At 36.5% G+C, this 24484-nt stretch overlaps 1 protein-coding gene across 1 annotated transcript in view; it reads right to left on the reverse strand.

The window, feature by feature from the left end:
- The window catches only part of PTPN3 (protein tyrosine phosphatase, non-receptor type 3), a 102482-nt gene that overhangs the window by 59396 nt on the left and 18602 nt on the right, over positions 1-24484 (reverse strand). Inside the window, exons 7-10 of the mRNA XM_009280196.2 lie at positions 18144-18264; positions 13528-13615; positions 7433-7521; positions 2053-2116 (exon numbers count right to left, since the gene is read on the reverse strand). Of these exons, the coding sequence (XP_009278471.1) occupies positions 2053-2116; positions 7433-7521; positions 13528-13615; positions 18144-18264 (362 nt within the window). The remainder of the gene's footprint in view (positions 1-2052; positions 2117-7432; positions 7522-13527; positions 13616-18143; positions 18265-24484) is intronic.

The following is a 24484-nucleotide window of genomic DNA, read 5'->3' on the forward strand; positions in this document are numbered from 1 at the left end:
CTTTTTAGCAGGGCCTGTTGCGACAGGACAAGGGGGAATGGCTTTAAACTAAAGGGGGGTAGATTTAGACTAGATATAAGGAAGACATTTTTTTATGCTGAGGGTTGTGAAGCACTGGCACAGGTTGCCCAGAGAGGTGGTGGATGCCCCATCCCTGGAAACATTCCAGGTCAGGTTGGACGGGGCTCTGAGCAACCTGATCTAGTTGAAGATGTCCCTGCCCATGGCAGGGGGCTTGGACTAGATGACCTTTAAAGGTCCCTTCCAACCCAAACTATTCTATGATTCTATTCTATGAAATTTTAAGAATGCTGCCCTCTTCAAAGGTGATACAGGTCTCCAGAAAGAGAAATTCAACTTTTGACAGCAGTAAGGTCTTTATGCAACGAACACACATCTTTTTCATGATCTTTGAGTCCAGCGACTGTTACATATTGACACTTTATTTCTCCATATTCAAAAAAACCTGTAAGCACACTCATTTTACTATCCGTTGTTACTAACCACTCTCAGATTTCTGTTCCTGCATTTATTCTCACAGACACATTTGGAAATTGATGTCAATTGCAGATATTTATATACTTGAAGATATTTAAAATTTAGTAAGACTCCTTACCAGTGAATTTTTAATCCTCAAACCTAGAAGAAGGTAATACTTGTGAATGTAATACGATTACACTAAGTGTAATACAAATACAATTACACTCACAAGCTAGTAGAATGGTTTGCCAACCACTCATTTCTTCATACAGTGAAATACATTTGAAGAGACTGAGACAAGTTTACATATAAACAATATATTTAGAAACTTACAGCTTGCAGAAAACTTAAGACCCCTCTATGGTGGGTTAGGACACACTCTTTCAAAAGAGAAAACAGTTTCATTTGTGCATTCTGTGTGTGTAAGCACTACTGTAGTAACACTATTTCTAGATACTAACTTTGTTTACATAAGAGACCTGAAAATTAAGAGTGTGTACATTCATGCACACTCCTCAAATTTGGGAGATACCCACGAAATGGGGAGGGGGTGGTGAGAGGGGGGAAGATGAAAATACTCTCCTTTTGGGTAAAAAAGCCTCTCTAGCAATTGGTGTTCAGCAGACCCTCTAATCAATGAAGGTCAAGAAATCTTCTTGCAACACAGCTCCTAGCAGTTTAAGAACTCATTTACTACAAGAGCCCTCATAAAGTTTAGGTATAAGTTAACACTTACCTTTTACTATCTGAGTTCTGTCCTCAACTGAATGAAAATATCTATATATCTGCTGGTCACTAATTTCCATATTTTTTCCTGTCATATTAAATATTCTCTTCTCTTCCTCAAAAGATAGCTTAATTTATCTGTTCATATTGTGGCAGTACAATACTGTAATCAAGATTATTTTTTTCCCATTAAATAGCCTAATATGACAACCGTTCTGCAAAAAGCACACAGTATTACGAAGACTAATCTTAAATTTTCTATTGTACATCAGTTTTGTCAACTATCTTCACATATTTTGCCAACTTCTAAAGTGCTGCATGTTACATGCAGCAGGAGATGCACTATCCCCCTTTCCGACCTCAGGTATTTCAGCTGCAGACCTGTCCAGGTCTCCAGGTACCTTCCTTTCTCCCAGAACTCTGAGCCCCATAAGCAGAAGGGACCTCACACAGTCCTCCTAGATGGGATAAGCAGCTGTTTAGTAGATTCACTGCAGTGAGGCACTCTACTGGGCAGGGAGAGCATCAAAGAAAAGAGCAGCAGATGCTGGCAAGAAAAGGGAAATATGCTAGGTTACAAAATACTGGGGAAAGGATGAAGATCTGCATTTCCCCCAAGTCTCCAAGGGAGAAGAAACCTGCATGGGTAAGATATAGTCCAACAGACTGAATGTGAAAAGATTCCATGATGGAAAGGAAACAAAAATGGGAAACAGAGCGAGCATAAAAGGACCACAAGAGCAAGGGCAAGTTAACACAACAGAGCCTTTTGTTGTCTTAACATTTAAGGCAAAAAAAAAATTGAAAATGACCACTTGAGCAAAACAAAATGAAATTACTACTTACATGTTTTTGCCGTTGTTGTATAAAAAATTTTTTCCTTTTAAAGGAAATTTTTAATATGTTCACCCTAAAAGAAAGAAACAGACTATGAAATACTAAACAATGTTTAGAGGGGAAAAAACCAATTAAAAATAATACTGTGTACAGCAAACCTAAAAGATTATAACTGTTAAATATTCAATGAATAATATGCAGCCATCTCCTATGTTGAGTGGCAAATAGGTGTCAAGAAACTCAAAGCAAAAAATTTAGCTAAGGATAGGTTTTTTAAAAAAAATTGAGATTCTTCCTCATTTACTCTTAAATAACTCACATAGCAATTCTCTCCCACCAAATCTATTCTTGCAGCAAAAACTTGATGACATCCTTTACTAAGCCACACAAATGTTAAATGTGTCAAGTCTGTATAACTTAAGAATCATATGACAACTGTGACTAAAGGAACAAAATTTAAGACTCTAATGACACGAAAACGTTGGTCATACAACATCTGAAATTTCCCAGAGACTTCACAGAATTGGCTTCATAATGTGAGAAATATCATGTACTTGTATTAATAACTAAACAAACTTTGTAGTTAAAGTCATAATTGTAGAAGGATGAAAACTGTAAGAATGAGTGTTAATGTATTTTTCACTTCAATTATTAACATTGCATAATTTATGTGGTAATTTTACACAGAACTGAACACCTCTTTTCTATATATACATAGTATGAATAAAGATTTTCTAAGGTAAGGATTACAGTTGGAATTGGTGCTCAAACAATTTTCATTATATGCTTACCAGTTTTGCTAAATTAAACAAACTTCTAGGTACCCACGCACCTTCCTACAGCAAAACAAGACTTGTCTAAAATACCTAAATTTTCAATAGTTCTACTTCAATAACTGAAAACTGACACATTTTGGAAAAAGGAATCTATGATCAGCTAGAATCACATGGCTGCCTTGGGTAAGCTATTTAAGGTCTGATCAAGTCATATCTGCCTGAAAAACACCATCTACACACCACGAAATGGTTTTTGGAAGGTTGCTGCTAAAAGTCTCAGAATATTCTCATCAACTGATAATGTTTCATAGCACCTTAGATCTCATCGGGTATGAACTATATTGAAGAACATCTCAGTTCTTACTGCATTTTGCATCACTCCCAGCAAGTGGGACAATGGCATATCATTCATTCCCCACTGCCCATGAGAGAGATGCACTTTAATTATAGAGAAACATTCCTCATTCATATGGGATTTGTATATTTGCCAGTTACAAACCAGAAAGGTAGTGGAAGAAACAATCCCCCCTCCTGCACAAAAGAGGTGGAAAACTGAACGCGTGCCCATCTCTGAAAATGTTTTTGTGGTTCTGTAACTGATGGAGAAAGAAACAGGAGTTTCATTCACAACAGTCTTTGGTTACCAGACAAATTGTTGTGCAGGTTACTAGAAAGTTTAAATCATATCCACCTCTCCTGTCAGGCCAACTCTTGAAATACTTGTGCCATTTGACTTGCTATCTCAAATGGCAATTATCTGTACTGCTCATCTGAAAGTTCTGGATTCTGAACTTCCTGGTAAGTCTCATAAACTTTCAGTTGCATTTACTGAGGTGCAACTCATTTATATATAAATCCTTTCTTAATCCTAGTGCTACTCCGCTTGAACTAGTACCACTCAAGTCTTGTGCTTCTGGTTCTTTCTTAACACATTTCTTGACTTAGATTAGACTTCAACAAGTAAGTTTTGAGTCATTATCAACTTACACGGTCGCCGTCATGGTCTGGTTTTACCCTAATGTAGAGCCAGCAGAAATGCAGGACACAGAAAACTAACCCTGCAGACTAAGGAAAAACCCCTCCACCCAACAACAAAAAGGTAGCCAACATCCAAAAATACCAAAACTCTCAATTCTCTCAATCCCTCCTTTTTTGTTTTTCCTTCTTTCTTTCTTTTTCCCTCAAAACATGATTCATTGCATGACCACATAATCACTTCAAGTCAAATCAGGGCTTTAAGTCTCTTTATTTTGACTCTTCTCTAAGTAGAGCATCCCTCTCGATTCCATTCATTCTCCTTAAAGTACAACTAAACCTATTTAATTCAGTGACAAAGAACACTTGCTAATCTGACAGTTTTATTTAATATTAACTAAGAATCATTTGCAATGTTACGCCTACAAGTTGAGCAAGTGTTCTCATATAGCACAATCCACAAAAAATCCAATAGATTAAGGTATCAAAGGATTTAGATTTAACAAATGCTTGAAGATGCCACATCCAAAACATGATGCAGTTATTCTAACTGGTGGCTCAGCTGCCCTTATCACTCACCATTAATCTGTCCAGTGACTATGCAACATTCACAAATGATTAAGTTTCACGGTTTGCTTGTAAAATGCTCAATACTTGTAGCATATTAATAGCATCCATCTTTTGGGTCCTGTCTTCCTATCATTCACAAGGGTCAAAATAGATTTGTCACTTAGTGGGCAACAGAATTATTCATTTCTGATCAAATTGGCAGTTCTGTCCTAGCACTTAGTACTAACAGCTGGTATTTTTGACTTGAAGCAAAAATGTTTCTATAGCTGGAAGTCTTATACTTTGCCATTGGAAGATTCAGCAGGAAAGGTCCTGTCAAATTTGCTATGTAAGACTGTCAAGTTGTTTTTAACTAGCAGTGTAGAATGCATTCCTCTAGCAGTTTCTCTGAAGTTTTCAAAGCAAAGAAATTGCATACACTGAATAGCATTTAATACACAACCTTAATTGCTGCTGACGTAGACAGTGCTTGTATGTTTTTGCCATTAAGATAATATTTTACTTGCAAAACGAATTTGGAAGTTATCACAAAACAGTTGAGCGCTCCCAAGAATAACTTTCCAGAGCATATAAAATACTGCGTTAAATCCAGAGTTATTTTTTAAACCTGCCTTGACTTGCATTGCCTCTGACTGATCAGTCAGCTCCTTATGTAGGTTGCTTTGATTGAAAATCCTCCTTTTGCCAAGGCAGTACTCTCTCACTGCCTCTGTTCCTGAAAACTTTTGGTCCCCTTTGACTACTACCATATGGCATAGTTGCATTGTTGTCATCCACCAATGCTGCACAGTATTTTACTTGGATTTGGAAAGAGTGCTTTGATGGTGTTTGCTGCCACCTTGAGTTCTACCACATTTATGGCAAAGCTTGCTCAGCCGGTAGGAAAAACGACTTACTACAAATGGTGTTACATAAAAAGCCTAAATACTATTTCAATTATCTGAATGGGTTTGTTTTGGTGGGGTTTTTTTGTTTGGTTTTTTTTGTTTTTCCATTCTCAGGCATATACTGTTCTGTAAGGAATCTCCTAATCTGCACACCTTCAGCCCAACCAAGATACATTAAAACTCCAGACACTGCAGAAATACATCCTGCTTTGAGGTCTAAAAAGCAATTTAAAGTGTACACTACAAATACAGCACACGCTAGTCTGCTCTGATGACTTTCCTTGCTTGCTTGTTTTCAGGGGGCAGGGAACAGACACCATTCCTGCATGAAGAATTATGACTAACTCATTCAAGAAGCCAGAAATAAAATATCAGAAAGTTATCCCCTATGCAGTGAGTTTTTGCTCCTTTCAAGTTGAGAATATATTTTTAGAGAGAGAGTAGGAAAGCTTGGAACAATTGCATTAGCTGTCAGCTGAAAATATTGCTGGCTAAACCTCATATTTTAGGGTGGAAGTTATCTGAACTGAAAAATCTGTGTGTTTTTTTCACCCCTCCATTTCTTTTCGTAAATGAGAATAGGTTTTTGTAAATGATGCTTTAGCATCTGTGGTTTTTTCCTCTGTGCTCTCCAGGAGTAAAAGTAGGACAGGAAGTTGTGAATCCCTCCTGTCTTGTGTCCTATAAAGCTCTCTCCCTTCCCTAAAAATCATATTGTCCCGGATTTTAAAAATGCCGTTGCTGTGATTTCCAGGATTACTATTATCAATTCATACCTTAGGTCACTAAGTTGGCACAAGAAGACTTGCAGAAGACAGAAAATGTGCCTCCAGCTGGCAGTTTTTAAAACCTGCAGCTGTTTAAAGAAGCTAGATTGACATAAGAAAGGGCAGAGCTCAGGGCACAAAGATGAAAGATAAAATTCTTTTATGCTTTAGTGTGCATTAAAGATGGAAAAATACAAGATGTCACTGTGCTGTACAAGAGCATTATTGACATACATTTAGGATGGTTACAGTACATCCAAGTGAGTTGAAAGACAACTCACTGCAAAGAAAAAAGAAAAATGCAGAGACTGTGCAGTACATTTTCCGCTAAAAATAAATTGAAACCTATTTTATTGCTTTCCCATAGGAAATACCTGTTAGGTTGGGTTCGTAATGAAAGGATAGAATGACTCGAGTATTTAAGGAATATTACTAAGCAGCACCTTTTTATATAATTAAGGAGCAAGAAGCAAGTACAACCCATTAGAATGCAGTTTTCTGTCATGATTAAGAAAACATTCTCCAGAAAAACCGTTACAAATTATATGAGGAAATTACGCATAACATGATAAAGCTATACTTTATCAGGTATAAAAAACAAATTCATCTTCATTTTAAAAAAGAAAGACTGGGAAAAATTCTTTCTGATCCAATCCAAAAACCTTAGGGAAAGGCCCAGCCTCTATATAATTTCTAACTTATGTTATCATTTTTAGTATGGTATAAATAACGAAGCCCATAAATACTATAAATAATTATATCTTAACTAATTTCTAATGTCATTCACGTTAGACATTTTGTGCACATTGCTTCTTCATAGAGATTATTTTCTACAGCACTATCATGCATTCTAATGGTTTCAGTATCATAGAATAATGCAAAGGTGTCTCCCGCGGAGACTCCAAAACCTGTTAACATTATATAGCCTTGTTTGATGACATTTAAAAATTTGTCTAAATTATATTATCCTAGTTCCAGTAAATCTGCAACTCCAAATAACTCATTTCACATTTCTTTTCTGAGAAGCAAATATCTTCTTCCTGAATGACAGGATAAAATGATCAGAGCATTAGCTGTTGAGCTTTACTAGTAATACTGATTTTAAAAAAAAAGACATATTATTGGGTAGAACAACAGCAAATCTCTAAGACCACAGGATCCTCCTAATCATGTACTGAGACCTGTATGTGAATTAACTTGATCAAGACTTCACATAGTGCAAGGAGTCCAACAGTCTTAGAGAATTAAAAGCCTAGGCAACAGGTTTCATTTTTATCTCAACGCAAGGAAATCTCATGATACCCCAATAAAGAACAAATTTATGTATTGTAGGCTTCTTTGGAATAAATATTAAAGCAAATGGGAATAAGATTAAAAAGACTAGACACATTTCTTTACTAGTAAAGGAATTTACCAGGGATAGAAGCTTGTGCAGATGAGTTTTCTATATACAGCAATTCCACCGGATGCAATCCCAATCATGAGATCTAGATTGTGGAGATCCTGCGAAAGAAAAATACCGTAAGAACACAGATGAGTTTGTGTTATTCCCATTTATCTACTTATAAATTCATTTTCAAGTTTTCTAGACTTAAATTGCTACTCCTAAGGCAAAAATTCAATCACATATTTGGATTTTTTTCCCCATGCATCTCTCCTTCAATGTTATCTACCAGGTATTATAAACTTCCACTCATTAAAACAAGTTGTAACGTTCATCTTACAACACTAGATATTCTTTAGGTCAGTATCAGACTAAGGTTTCAAGTCCAGCCTTATTAATTTAACCATGGGAAAGAAGTTGAAGTACTTCCCAACATCAGTTCAGGTAAACGTCACAGAATTTTGGGAACTGAACACAAATGTCTAAGCTGTTTAAAAAGACAAAGGAAATAATTCCTTATTTTTTCCAAAAAGGTCTTACCAACAAAGACTGGGCAGGAGGTGACTACAATTCTGCATATGAGAGTATGCTAGAGGAATATACATGTGTACACGAATATATCATACACTAAACTGAATCCATTGTTAGCTAAACCAAAAACTGCATTAGCTTAACATGCTCAACTGGAAAAATGCATCCATGGATTTAAAATCCTTTATATGTATTGACATACTCAAGAGGAAACACATGCTTACGTATAGGCAAACACTTGAGTTAAAAGAAAAAAAACGGTGGGGAGGACGCTGAATGGTCAATTTGAGTCTAAACCCAAACTGATGTTACAAAAGTTACAAATCTTGGCTTCCTATTTCTCTATGATCAACACGTACTAACACATTATTACACAAATTTCTAAACAGAGCTGAACACATGCATAAATCTACATGTAAGTGTAGAACTCATTGGTTAAAACACCAGGTTTGACTCAAACGTAGTTTCAGACTATTTTGTAAAGGATGGCCAAGGGTAATGGATTCTCTTAAAGCCTTCAATAGCTCAGCTGCTCCTCTAGATGGTACTCTGTGCTCAGTTAATATACAATTTTCTTGTATGTCCAATCCCAATTTCTTTTATTAGTAAGGTACAGAAGAATAGAACAGATATCAAGTGCTCTAACAATACTGCAGAAAGTCTACAATAAATCCTTTAAAAATAGTTGAATAGAAGCGTGATACAGGCATATGAATGAAGCTGAACCTAATTTGTGACATGATTTATAACTCTCCAGTGAAATACCACAGCAGTTCATAAAGAATGAGCATAACCTGTTTAATACATAGTGCATTAACACTGAATACTGACAAGATGAGAGGAATACCAGTCCTATCTCTGAGAATATAATAAAAGAAAATCATTAGGTAGGTAGCAGTCCAAATAGACTTAACATCAAGGTAGCCCAGAATCAGCTGAAAGTATTAATAATCCTCAGCAACCTGCTGCCCCACTTTGCCAAGAACCACTGCTAGAGGAGCTGGTTGAATCTCCATCGGAAGAAGCTCCCGGACTGCCAGTTTATGCCAGTGTATTACAGGAATCCAGAACTGACACCCCTTTATTTTAATACTTGGGGAGAAAACTGAGGTATTTCAAAAGATGAATTGCATGCAATTTTAGCTGCCCCTGCCATGCTACAGCCAACCTAAAGCAGGGCAGAAACCTGTACTATTAGCACTTGGAGCTTACTCCAGGTTCCTGCTTTTAAAAAAAATCAATACTGTAAAGAAGAAACAGCTTTAGGAGAAAAAACTGAAAACCTAAATGATTTAGCAGAAATAAAGGATTAGCTAAACACTTGATAGGGATTAATTAGGCTAAACTACTCTATTTTCTCTGGAAGCTTTGTCAGAACAAAGTTCATTCACCACTCCCCTCTGCCCCAGTCCAAAACACTAACCTCCCATGCTATTTGTTGTAATGAACTCTCTTGTGTTAAACCTAAAAAATCCAAAACTGAGATTTCAGACTAGCATAAAGAAAGAGGGTCTCCCAAAAGAAAGATGATGTAGATGTGTAGTTATTTCCCTTTCAAAACATCTTGCTGTTAAATTGCACAACTAATAACATGCATATACTTTTCTTTTTACCCGTTTCTCTATAGAGATAATCATTAAAAAAATTATAAAGATCAAAATGATCATGCCAAGCATCTAGCTAGTTAAATACTGATTCACATTTGATTTCATTTACAATTACTATCTGGATTTTTGTAGATATGGAAATAATATTGATTCTACAAATTTCCTATCTTCACCTCTGAGTAAAAATGAAAGATGAGTTAACATCAGACTAATTATTGAGCAGATGAGATGGTGATCGAGAGCGAAAAGGAGATTAGGAATTCAAGAAATCTCAATACAGTTTTAAGGTATTGAATTAACTCTCCTGAGTTTCTTAATACTATTTCATTTTTGAATATTACAATTTTAGCAGTTCAGATTTATCCTCAGAGAAAAGCAGAAGTGTTTGCAGATGAAAACTAAGCTCAGATTAATTCACTAATGGAAGTTTCATGTTTAGCAAGTTGCTAAAAAGAAAGCTCACACTCAACTTTTAAAAAATATTTAACTTTGTACAATAAAACGTTAGAATTAAGGAAACTAGATATTCATCTGTTCTTCAAGAAACATTATCCAAAAGTATCCCACTCTCAACCACTAGTACAGGAGCACCAGCTTCTTTTGGCCATTAGTATAAAAGCCAGGTGTTACACTGTGTATGGCAGAGGAACCAGGTAAGAGGACTAAGACTATTTTAGCAGCAAAGAGCTGAATTGTAGGGATCCACAGAGATAAAGTCTTTGAAAAAGTCACAGTTTAACTAGTCCCTGCTAGATCTGTTCAAAGCACTGGGATCCGACAAAACTGGAGGGGTGATTTAAGAGCAGTACTAAGTCGGGGGAGGATATCGGGAGGCATGGCAAACATCCCTGCTAAAGCTGGGCTGTAACGTGGTAGCCTCTGTGAAGCAGCAGCATATTGTGGGGGAGGTATCTAACCTTCACCACAAACTTCAGAGAGAGACCATTTCAAACTTCGGAAAAGTGTCATTTACAGCCAACATGGGCTACCAGATGAGACCAAATATTGAGGAGTATTCTTCTGCAGGACTGCTGCAGCACAGGCAAAGCACTCAGCAAATGGAAGACTATCTACCAGAAGACAATGCCGAGAATGTCCACTCTGATATAATGCAGTGCTGTCACTTTTCTTATAGGCCTTCAGAAGCATAAGCAATGATAACGTGTTGGTTGAAAGGTCTGCCTCATGGCATTCAGTCCAAACAATGACTTGTAACCGATGTTTTGGAAGTACAAAACTCCAGAGACAACCAATCACACCTCTACTAATAACCTCCCTTCTCAGCTTCTGGCGATTTACAGCTAGAGGATTTGCTGGATCAGAAGCTTTTTGTATGCTTAATGGACTGAAGTGAAGCATTCTTCCACTGAACTGCCTAACTGCTCTTGATACCTATTTCACCTTGGTCATCCATTAAAATAGCAGTAATCCCCACAATTCAGTTGCAGCCATATGGAAAAAGTTCCTTTTGCTTAAACCTGTCTCTTTCTAGGGAGACTGAAGCTCCTTAAGTCTTTTACTACCAAAGAAGAAAAAAAAAAAAATTGTTTGTTATTCATGTTCTCCATGCTGTTCACCTGCTACAGAAGGCTTTTCCTTAAAACATTCACGACTTATCTTTCTCTGTACTTTTCTTATTCCATTACCAACTTTGAGATAAGGAGGGGAGAGGAAGAACAAAAGTCAACATTCAAATTATATCAAAACACAGATTTAAAAGGTGGCATGACATTTTCTATTTTGCTTTCTATTTCCTTCCTAGCAGCTTCTAATTGTCTAGAAGTTCAGTTCAAGTGCTAGAAAAAACAGACCACTTCAAATATTTTCATCCTTCAAAAAAACTGAATTGTGATAAAAATATTAATTCGGACTGAAACAGCAGCAAGACGGTCTGCATCTTAGCAGCCAGGAGCAGAGAAGTCTGATTTAAATGTGTGCTCTATTTGATTCAGATCATACAGTTTGGTGTCAGGCAGAGTAGGGGCTCATGACTAATATTCTGACAACCCAAGAGCCCCAGGTCATTAAATATGAAACAATGCACTGGGGAAAAAAACCACCCAAACCCCACACACTGTTTAAGCAGGTATCTCCAGAAGGTATTTCTACTCAGAGCAGCACAGTACACCACAATGAAATTTCATGTAGTTGAAAATGTCTGAACCCACTCTAAACTCTCCTCACTACTTGGCGCTGGTACGACCACTACTGACATCCTGCATGCAGTTTGGTAGCCTACAACTCAGGAAGAATGTTGGAAATTGAAGAACTTTCAGAAACAGCATCCCATGAATATTAAGAGAATAGCCTCATGGTGAAAGTCTTGGAACTTAAGTTGGCTTATCAAAATACTAGGCTACAACAGAAGTTAAAAGGCATAGAACGATCAAGTTAAGTGCATATAGGGAAAGCTCAGGTGTGACAGTAAAGGGTTCTTCAATACAGCAGAAAGGTGACAGATGACCCAATGGACAGACAACGAACCTAGACAAAGTCAGATGCCCGTTTACCATTTAAAGGTAATCACCTTATTAGAAATTGGGAAGGCTTTTACATTGTTGGAAGACACAAGAACGTAAGAAATTTGTTCACATATGCTAGATTACTTACCCACAACCAATGCATGTGAACCAAGATACCTGATCACCTTTAACAGTTGTCACACAACAGTTGCCTCTCCTGATACTCGTATCAGATGGTATGAGCATAGACAGTTCATATTTTTATCACTTCAATTATTTCCTTTCCTTTGTACTTTTCCGTATCCTTAAAAAAGGCTTCTACTGTTTGAGCACTGTATTTCATGAATATGAATGTAATTACAGTGGCTTTATACAGCAGTACTTTAGGAATTCTTAGAAATCTAATGTAACACTCACTTATTTGTGGTAGCATAATGAAAAAAACAGAAGAAAACATCATGCTGAAGGAAGAAAATGACCTTTTCTATCCCTTCCATCATTACAGAAATTGATGATTTTTTCATTAAAATTCTCAGTGTCAGGATTATTAACAAATCTCAGAAAAATGTTAGGAAAAACAATAGCCATCTTCATTTAGGAAAGCCATTTAGGAAATCTGCACCACCCTTCATTAAGTTTTTATACTACAAGCTTTATGCCAAAATAATTTGCTATTACATAAAAGCACAAATGGTAACTTGCACACTAGGATGCAAAAACAAAAAGTATTTTCGGGATTCGTCTCAGACAGCTAGTGTAATCAAACAATCAAATCCCAGTAGCCAGTGAAATACTAGGACATGTTTCTTATCAATGCACACCCTGTAACTCAAAGATTTCAAATACATTTTTAGCGGTATTTTCCACTTACATTTTAGTTTCCACGCTGTTAAATACTGCTTAGATTTAGCCTGGAGTTAGGGAATACAGGAATAAAAAAAAACAACCCTCTGTATTTTTAACACTGTGTTAGAAATTCAGAGAAAGTAAACTCTTAAAACACCTGCCAACTACATCATAGCACTAAACAGAGCATTCATTTTCTCTCATACTAAGACATTCATAAACTTTGTTATATTTTACTTAATAATTTTACTCATTTATCTTAAAAATACATTGTTACTCTTTTGAGATCTAGCTTCTTTGGTTGAAATTCCAGCACCTATGTTACACAGAAATTATTATAAAATTACCCAACTCTCTAATTAAAAATAACACATGATAAAGTCAATACTTAAATGCTACTGTTTTTGCTGCTATTAAGGTCATGTAAAAAAGCATATAATTTTTTTTTTTCCAAGTATCTTAAAAATACATTGTTACTCTTTTGAGATCTAGCTTCTTTGGTTGAAATTCCAGCACCTATGTTACACAGAAATTATTATAAAATTACCCAACTCTCTAATTAAAAATAACACATGATAAAGTCAATACTTAAATGCTACTGTTTTTGCTGCTATTAAGGTCATGTAAAAAAGCATATAATTTTTTTTTTTCCAAGTGAAAAATCACAATGTAAACATACTCTACCACTGTGCAATTCCACTCCATAGAATTCAAGTGTTCGTGCTATATTTATGTAGCAGGACTCTGCTTCAGATTGCTTGAGGCCACTAAAAGAGGGGAAAAAAAAATATGGACCATAGTCAAAAATAAAAGACATGATATTATATTTATTCCAAATACAGAAAAACAGAAGAATCCCACAGCCCGGTGTCTGACAAATAAACCTCATTAACTAGTGCCACGAGTTCTTCACTGGTGAAGGCCCTCCTAAACTCCTCTCAAAAATCAAGCAAATTATACACAGTGTTATTATCTTAACCATTCTGGACCAATTATTTTTAGAAAAATCATTTGCATCTGTTTTGTTTAAAGGGATGAGGAAACAATTCCCCTATAAAAGCTTCCTTTATAACAAGAAGCTGTATCTGTAAATATTCTATATTGCATAGTCTCTCAGAAGGAAGTAATTCAGAAGAAAGATTAGAAGCAGGAATGTACTAAAAAAGAAGGGGGAGAAAGAAGATTAAATAAGATAGTTATGAAACTCACTGAGGAGAAGCCATCTGAGTTTATCTACAATCTGTAAGTCCTGAACTACTTTTTTCTCCCGCTGCTAGATGTGAAATGTGCTGCAAGACTTAAGGATTCTATCTTCTGGTCTTCTAGAAAGCTTCTACGATTCTGAGACTTTTTTTTCCAGAGACAAAAACTCAGAAATCCCCACACCTCGAATAAACAGATTATGTATCTTCATGGAAGGGCTACATGGAATCTACCAGGAGTTTTAAAAACCGGAGAATCCAACAGTATTCCCTACCTAGCTAGTTCTCCCATGCAGCCTGCTAATTATTCATCTGAGAGGAACGCAACGTGGCCTAAAACAAGATTCCTTCAAGCATGATAACAAAAGTAGCCCCTTCCAATAAATTGCAGGGCAAAGACCAGTCAAGAACCGATCAGGCAAGAGGCATCTCTGACCTGGAATCTGCCATAGCCTACTGACATCGTGCTGTGCCCACAGTGATCCTGGTCTCACAGCACGGGTCAGCGATTCAGGCACTACAGCCTGTTTGAGTAACCGTAAGAACAGAGGCTGAGGGATGCGTGTAATATCTACACACATCTAAGTAGAAAAGACATCCGATATCATCCTATCGTATCTGCAACTAAGTGCAGGTAAAGACAACTCTTTGCTAGGTAAGCTTCCAAAACGACACGCATAAAATTATGTTAATCAAAAGCAATTTAAGTACAACCTGTAAAAAGTTGACATAACATTGTATTATGTTAAGAACTCCAGATACAAAGGCATTCCATACAACCTGTAAAAAGCTGACATAACATTGTGTTAAGAACTCCAGATACAAAGGCATTCCACATAAGGCAGTAATTCTCATTTTTAAAAGGGGCTTCACCTCAAAAGGTAGACACCTATTACTTCCAATTAATATCCATCCTTTCAAATTCTAGGCCATCAAAATACCATGTCCTGAAACAGCCACTCTAGGAAATATTACATCATGCTCTATGAAACTGAAAGTTACCTTGAACTGGAAAGCCATTGCCAGCAGTGTGGCTTGAGAATGTCACAATATTGGAAAAAAGAGACAAGACAAAAAAAAAAAGAGCTGTTTGTCACAATCCTGAGATAAAGTGCTTGCTCAGATCTACATCTACAGTGACTACTGTCACTTTGATTTTCAAAAACATTAGCAGACCTTATCTCTTTCACTGTGTCAGACAGGTAGAGGAAAAAAAACCTACAAAATGACCATTTTATTATACAACAGGATGCTGAATATGTTTGCAAGAGTACATTATTTTCATTTTTTAAATTTTGGTCATGAACTTCGTTCAGAAGATGGAGAAAGTCTGTTGCATACCAACAAAATATGCCTGCAAATTTTAATTCTCAATTTGCATACACCATCTACACCAGACCAATCAAGCCTCGTGTCTTGAAGGGCCAACAAGAAAAACTATCTCAGCACAGACGCAGGCTTTTTTCTTGTTGTTGTTACACCTCCCTACTCAATCAGAGATTAAATCAAACCTTGAGGTCCCTAAGGAGGTGGTAGTTACTTGGTGAGATAAACAGGTAAGAGGAAAGCGGTCTTGGTGTCTCCTTCCAACTTTTATAGCTGTTGATACCCAAGGGCTAACAAACATCATCTGGAATATAAGCATCATATGAAGTTCAAATGCATCCTTCCCCTCAAACTGATGGCTAGATCTAGCAAGCACTACGAAAACATTACCAATTTGGATAATATCCACATCCTAAGACTGCTTATGTACTAAGCAAAAAACAGTAAGAAAACCTTATTAGAACAAACTACATACAGAAAAATTCCCCTATGGATTTAGGGATGAACACAGAAGGAAAATTTCTAAAGCTATACCAGTTCAATATGACAACAGTTGCCTTCTCAACAGCTACTTACTGCCCACTGAATAGTGTCTGATATGGACATGTTCATAGAACTACTTTCTCAGATTTTGCAAAACAACATAAAAAATAGCTAAAAAAACCTTGCACTGAGCTACAACATATAAGACTTAACATGGCTTCTCAAGTCTGTATCGTGTCTCAGCAATTCCAGACATCTAATGTGCCTTTGTGAAAGCTTCCCCAAAGGATGGACACTAAAGAATGAAAAAGGATAGATGTTTATAGGGCTGGCTTTGCAATCGTGCAATCTAAGAATGCCAGTTTAAAAGGGATAGTAATTTACAGATATCCCATATGGTCTACAGCAAATATTACTTACTCCAGATCAGCAGAAATCTCATTCCAAATCAACACTGTTCTCCTCAAACTGTAAGAAGATAAATTCTCCTTTTCTGTCTTTCCTTCTCAGAAGGCCTGGTGAACACCAGAACCATTCTTGTCAATTATGTTACTGGCACTGATCTAGTCAAAACCATGTCTCAGACGTAAGTATTCACTATGAATGCCAAAGGAGGATGCAAGAAATACTGCCAGGATATACAATAATTTGTCTGCCTCTCCCTGCACTCTGAAATAAATAGGCCTAAAGAGCTAAGTTTCAAAAAAGGTGTTAAAACAATAAAGAAACATTTTTCCCAGTCCAGTCTACTCAAATATTTTTATTCAGAACTTCAATTACCACCACCTACGTGAATTCAAATACAGCAGTTAAACTTCTCAGTCATCAAGGCTTCACTCTACCAAAAACACTCAGTGAAAGCAGTAATTTCACTGAAAAGACCCAGAAAAGAAAAGGACTCTTTACAACAGACCCCACGACACCTTTGTCTGGGCCAATGGTAATTTCTAGTCTTTTCTCTGCAGGACATAACCAGTTTTATATCTCTGGATATGACAGCACTAAATACATGAGTTCAACCCAACCACTTCAAGACTCTTCAGAATCTTCCCTCAGTGGTCTCCGAGATGATTGCTTCCTAAAGACAAGCAGATTTATTCATGCCTGTCTACAAGCCCCCCTCTAAAAACTTCTGAGCCTACTGGAAACTGCAAATTAATTTGGAAGGAGTAGAGACCTCAGCTGTTGTGTTCCTGAACATGAACTGCTAGGAAAGCAGTCCAGATTAGTACCTACACAGAGGGAATGGTTGCAGTTAGAGTTCAGTGGTTCTCTCTCTTTCGCCCCGTAAATGACAAAGCAACGTGCATGTTCGGGACTGCTAGGCAGCACACATGAAGTTCAGAACTATTCACTACACCCACTGGCAGTGAAGAAACAAGAGGGAGAAGTGAGAGTACTGAAAGATGACAAAAAAAAGTCGAGGAATATTGGGGGAGATGAAAATGGAGATATTTCAGGGTATAAATCAAAGAAACTAGGAGAGTGGGGAAACTAGCTCTGTTGCAGTAAAGATACAGACAGAGAAAACAAGTCCATAGAGATTCAGATTTCATTTGCTCAAATGTTCACAGACAATTTCTTAGATTGACATATTTGCATTCAGCTTGCAAGTATCTGATCAACACCACTAATTCTAAAGCTGCAGTCTTACAAGAGACAAATCAGCAGGGTCAGAAAGAGTAATTAGCAGTGGACTGACTGGAATAATCTGTTGTAGCCTTTATATTACACTCAGGAGAGTAGAGAGAAAGCACAGTGTTAATTGAAGTGTTTCATGGTTGGTTTTTTTTTTTTTGCTCCTCCATAGATAGACAAAAAAATCTACAGGATTTGAAAAATGGTCAAATGTCCTTGATCCAAAAAAACCCTCAAACATCTAGTACAGCGTTCTAGGGGGTTGCCCTTAATAATGTATAACGCTAACTGATCTACTGGTTGTTACAGCTAGAAATTTATTTAATGGTCAAACCTTGATCCAAAAAAACCCTCAAACATCTAGTACAGCGTTCTAGGGGGTTGCCCTTAATAATGTATAACGCTAACTGATCTACTGGTTGTTACAGCTAGAAATTTATTTAAACGTTTTAACACATTGGCATCATACTCTGAATATGATTAGTCTAACACCTACATGATAAAACCAAATATTTCATTTAATAGAAGCTATATAAAATAAAACTAAGTTGTATTGAAACCACTAAGAACTTGAGTCTTCCTTTTGGCATCTTTTTTTTTCCTTTAAAAACTCAAGAGGTGAGAGAGAACTAAAAGTTAATGTTACCTGTGTTGCTCATGTAGCGATTCTACTTTGGTAAGAAAATCTTTGTTCTGCTCTGGTATAAAGTTGTAATTTGACAGATATCCTGAATGATGTACTGAAGCGTTATAGTCTCCAAGTTGTGCTGTTAGGAAACAAGAAACACATACACAAAGTTTTCATAGTTAATTATTATTTAGAAGGAATTCCGTCTCCTCATTAAAACACGTACACATATGGGGAAATGTAGGAATTATGAATTTTTTCCCAACAGACAAGCAGTGTTGAACACAGGGAATCGTATGACATCAGTGCAGAAAGATTTTTTTCAAAATACGCTTACCACAACTATGATCTCAGGCACTGAATGACTCAGTACTTTATTTAGTTACCTATATAGTCCCACTTTTGCATCACAAGCTGTAACACCACCAGACAGACATTACATGCCATGTCGGCACAGACGTGCAGTACTGTAACATTAGAGGAAACCAAATTGCCTCAGTAAGAGACGGCAAATGAAATCAATTTGATAGACATTTACTTGACTATAACATATTAGAAGTCTTCATCAAGACCTGTCACTTAGAAAGCATCTACTCTTCACACTGTCAGGTAAAAATTGTTCAAACTACCAACTGTGGCTCTGTCCTAAAACTTCAGTTGTTAGTCTTGCCTCAGCTGAACATGAGTTACTTAACAAAGCATGACAAATAAATGCTGATTTCCACATAACATTACCAAGCTGCTACCAAAAGTAAATATATGTTTACAGCCAAAAGAAAAAAAAATTCTCAAAAACTTTATCCCTTCAAAAGTACTACTAATTAGTAGATATTTTTAAATAAATACTAGATAAAAGCTAATTCTTATCCACAGTTGGTGGTACATCTGAAAAGAAATGAAAGTATAAATTACCATAAGTTTATAGCCTCGGTCTATGCAAGTTTTCTTTAAAAGCTAGGTCAGCATAAGTTTATATCCTGGAAAAACATACACAAGCTTTTTACTTGTTATAAAGATGCAAGGTTTGGGGCACCAGGGAGGTTGCTTCAAATAAAGTACTTGCCTATTTGCCACAAATTTACCTAGTTTCAATTACGCAAGTAATTCAAACCCCCTATTTCATGAAATCTGTGTTTTCATGAAATAGTTGAAGAGATTCAACCCAAAAGTGACGGTATGTTTAAGCAAATCACTAGAACCTGCACTAATCTGCTTTTTCCCTAAGGAGCATGAAATAGTTATTATAAAGCATTAAAGCTTCCCAGAAGTTATTTGTATGACTTGTAAATTAACACAAAAGAAAGTACTTGTATAGACTGCAAACAATTCAGCATAGAAAGCCCTTCAACTAAATCAAAGTTAAAGAGCATACTTTTAGGAACAATACTATTACCATTATTTTCCAGAAAAGGCAAAGTATAAAAGACTGATTTAAATGATTCAGGTTGGGGGCGGGGTGGAAGTTGTACAGTTCAGAAATAACTTACAGCTACAATAACTATGGAGTATCTGTAATGCAAGGGATAACTAATATTTGCCACTTACATATTCAAAAAGCATGATTTCTATGGCCTAGAAAACAGAACCACTGTGATACAAAACAATTCCCAGGCAAATGCGGTCAGAAGTTAATATAATTGCACACCTAATTGTCAGCATCAAAGAAAATATTTAAATAAAAAAGAAAGTGGAATGATAAACAGTAATTTATTTTGAATGCAGATGTTCCTGCAATGCTTAGTCCTTTCTTTTTAAAGGTAGCCTGAATTTTTAATTAGTTAGTAGAACGGCTGGCAAAGACTAAATATTTACCACTAGAACCAAAACATATATTTGAACACTTCTGTCAAATAATATATCTCTGAAGAAGAAAACAAAACCAAGACAGAAGATCCAGAAGTGTAACAAGAAACGGAAAGAATTTTTAGGAATATCTATGTATTAACAAAAGTCCAAGTCTCTGCCAAGACTAAGACTAAGGCAATAACAATAAAAACAAAAAATAAAAACTTTCTGAACAAAGTGGGTATGTTAATAAGTGTAAAAATAAAACACACAATTTCACAGATGACAGCAGTTGATTGAAGACTTTTTCCTTTATTAGCCATTAACACAACTCATCTTTTCTATGAAACAGTCTACATTTTTAAGGTTTGTTGCAGCTAGCTTGAATTACATTCTTGTCAATGGGAAGAGACCAGATGATCAGGAATAAGACAATGTAATTGTTCACTTCAATTTTATTTGCATTAGGTAAAAATATTTTTTACTGTAGTTTTACCTTCTCTAAAGAGGGCAACTGCTGTTCCTTCAAGCATTATGAGGTAGAGTCTTCTTGCTCATCTTCCGAATATGGAGGTTACTCTGGTCTTTTTTCATTTTCCTCCTAGCTACCTGAGGTCATGTCAACAAGGGGAGCAGTTCAAAGTACTACGTGCTTCTCCAACTCCCCAGCCAACTGTCACAGTTGAAAAGAAACTATAAACGCTGATTAGTAGACATCTTGGAAGACTAATGGTCTTGTGCAGGATTTAATTATCCAGGTAGGAAAAAAAAAAGTTAGGGTATTATCAAGACCTCAGTGAGAGGAAAAACCCGTGAGGTTTCTACCTCTTTACCGGATTTCTCCAGAAGAGAGCAGATGGGCAGAAAATGTTAAAGACCTACTTCTAATCTGAGTGTCTCCTGACATAGCTTCTGCTCTGATCACATGAGCCAGCAGATACTGACTCAATGCTGATAAAGTTACAGTAAAAAAAAACAAAAACAAAAACATATTTTTACTTTTCTCCATTCTAGCCAACTGATGCTCTTTAATTCATTATAACTGGGAAAGAATAGAGTAAAATGAAAGAAAATGGAACCACGGAGGAGTTAAAAAAAATAACCAGTTATTTGAATATCAGATTCTTGTATTTTAGAGTTCTGTATCTAATATGAAAGGCTTTAAAGAAGGGTACATGATGGACCATTCAATAAAGGCCATATTCAATAAAAAGAGGACATTTATTTTGTAACTCTTAATAAAAGAATAGTGCAATAGCCAGGTAGCCACAGAATAATTTTCCATGGATGAAGTCCCATGTTGACATACCAAAACAGTAGTTGTACAAGCTCTCAATACAGTAAGAATTTATAAATGCATTAAAAACAAATAAAAATCTTGAGATCATACATGTTTACACAGGATATGAACTGCCCCTGCCTTACTGAAGCCTAAACAAGCCATCTTTTCTTCAGACTTTGTAAAAACAATTTGTTCAGTTAGAACAATGTGGTGGGTATATATTTTTCGTCTCTTTCTCCTGGCAGCAGAAAGACTTTTGTGCAGGAAGGCGTCAAAGAAAAGGACTAATTAAAATTTTAAAAAATTTACACATTTTTGTAAGGTTCAGATACAGAGGAAGGGAAGACCAGGAACAAGTGTATTTATGTAGCACTGATAGATTTCAGTAGGAATTCTATGGGTACACATGCATCTTCCCTAGAAAGAGAAGCTCAAGTACCAGATATATTGCTGCATTAAGGAGAAAAAGGAAAAAAAAAAGAGAACTTTCTAGAGGGAAGATCTGACACATATGGAAGCAAAAAAAGCCATTGATGTCAACAACTCTTACAGTAACTACTGAGGCTTCATTTATTCAGTGGTTTCTTCCAAGAAACCATTGGTCAGTCGGCTTATACATTAGGGTAAGGCAGCACTGATCTCATTGCCATCTTCCACTACCCCAAAGGGAGGGTGCAAGAAAGACAGAGCCAGACTCTTCTTTGAGTTGCAAACCAAAAGGATGACAGACAACAGAAATTTCAGCATCAGAAATGCAAAACTGAACTGGAAAGGCCCTGAGCAACCTGATCTGACTCTGAAGAAGCCCCTTCCAAGCTAAATTTGCCTGTGGTTCTTACTTACATGAAGTTATTTTTGACATCCAAATTTTCTGCTACACGACCAAGATAATTAATTCTTTGGTTCCAGTTTTAGAAGTTAATTTTGTTGTTGTTTTTGAATGCTAACAGTACCAGAATACCACCATTTCAATCTGGCCCAATTTCCACAAGCAGCCCCAGAAAATGTAATAGATAGGTCTTTAGCTTTGTGTAATTTAAAGGGTGACCAATTTCTACTTCCCATCTATGTGATACCCTTCAAGGTACAGAAGACAAGTTGGTCTCCAATTCTACAGAGTTTGCTTGTAAACAATAATAAAAAAATTGCATACAAAGTAATGGCACCAGAACCTATTTCTGCATATGGGCATTCCAAGTAACTACAGATGTCAGAAGGCAAATGTATGAATGGCTCATTGGCTAAGTATGATGGCAAATCAGTTATAGATAATATGGACAACTTGGTCCAAAGGAACGCCTACAAAAGCTAGTCCTTGAAAACAGGTTTAATATCAACTTTCTAAAGACCTGAGAAGTGTACCAGAAAAAAAATGAAGTAGTTTCACATTGAATTCGCAACTTTTTGCGGGGTTGAACATTTTAGGTGACATGAATAAAGCACAAAAGTGAACTGAGTTGCCTGGTTTTAAAAGAGGATAATTACATAAGCAGATCAGGTTCCCAGTGGAACAGAAAATAACCAAACAATGGGACAAGTCTAGCATACAAGTTATATAACTAATTTAATTTTTATCATGGAATAAAAATCCTCAGATATAAAATTGCAATCCAGGATGAAAATATATAGTTAGGGTCACATGACTGGCCTCCAAATTAGGACAGCAGTAATGACTGATATGCTGACATGAGAGTGAAATATAATATTAAAGGCTAATGATAGATTTATCTTCATATGAACACTGAGGTACAAAAAGAAAAGATACATTCTAATCTGTATGGTTCAATTAAGTGATTCCGTGAACAGAAGAAAGATGATGCACTGCATAGCATAAACTAAAGCAGTTACTGTTTCTCAACAGTAACTACAAAGTATTCAGGTATGAAAATGCTTCTGGAATCAGAAAAAATTCCACTACAGCAGAATTCAGTTTCAAAGAACCAACATAAAGATGTAGATGCTTATTAAAGAGAGACTAAAAAGGAGCATTGAAATGAGCAAAATCCATGTAGATGTAGAGATTAAAGACACCATGTTGAAAATGGTTATCAGAGACTCCAAAAAGGACCAAAACCCTCGTAAGTGGATGTTGAGAGAAGGAAAGGTGTCTCAACAAGTGGAACCTGTATCCAAATAAGGACAAGAGCATGAACTCTAACCCACTCAACCACCGAGTAAGTGTGATGTCCCTACTGGACAAGTAAAACTAGCTATCATGGATAAAACTAACCTGTTTTGTAAGAGGAAATAATGCTTCACACTCAAGAGCCCTTAAAACAAGGTTCAATCTAGAGATGACTGTAAATAGCTGCTTATGACCACTTATGACAGCTGGTCACTTTGTGGCAAGACAGAATGAGAAATTAGGCATAAAAGACTTAAGGGAATAGTTATCAGTACTCCCAAAACATTAAAAGGTTTTGTAGAACTAATGCATCTTAAAACTACTCTGATCTTCTGTCATGTATGTTGTCTCTCAGCATTCACCGCTACTCATTATCATGAGTATAATACTGTACTACATGGACCTTGACCTTGGGTAACTGTTCTTTTCCCCTTTTTAGTTATGCTACACAAACACATTTGATAGGTTCATCCACCTTAAAAATACAGAAGAAGAGTACCAAGTCTACGAGGCACTGTAGAAAGTCAGCTCCTGCAACTACAGCCCTGGCCAATACCCTAGTCTGGGGTTCTCCAATCCAGAGATTACAGCACTGTACTTTGTTTTGAAGTGTTACAGATTCAAAAAATTATTTGTGGCATAGTGGAAGAACACCAGACAAACAACAGTTGAAGTAATGATCTCCTGAAGTAGCCTCTGTATTGCCTAGCACCACTGTAAAATATCATTAAAAGGAAAGCAGTCCAAAACAGCTGGAGAGCTGCTGTATATAAACTATCAGGACAGTCTTAGAAGAGCTGTTGTACAAAGAGATGCTAGCAAGCTCAAGAGCAGCAATCTAGACCACAGCGAACCATGTGGAAGAAAATGGGCGTGTATTTCAATTAATCTCTCCAAGCAGATTCTTGTATTTGGACTTTCATCACCATCACACAGATAACACTCTGGTACTGCTGATGACAGGTACTGTAAGACATGATAAAAGGTACCTGTGACTGAATAGCATTACTGCAGGCTTCAGAAGGACAGATGGGACATGCACACAATCCTCAGACTACCCAACACATCTGGTAAATAATTTCAAACACTGGAAATTCAGGTCAAAGTTATCTTTGTTCATCCAGTCTGATTTTGATTCTGAGGCATAAGGGCTACAGGTGCCCTGGA

This window comes from Aptenodytes forsteri, unplaced genomic scaffold (genome assembly GCF_000699145.1).
Source record: "Aptenodytes forsteri isolate BGI_AS27 unplaced genomic scaffold, ASM69914v1 Scaffold114, whole genome shotgun sequence".
In the NCBI taxonomy this organism is placed as follows: Eukaryota; Metazoa; Chordata; class Aves; order Sphenisciformes; family Spheniscidae; genus Aptenodytes; species Aptenodytes forsteri.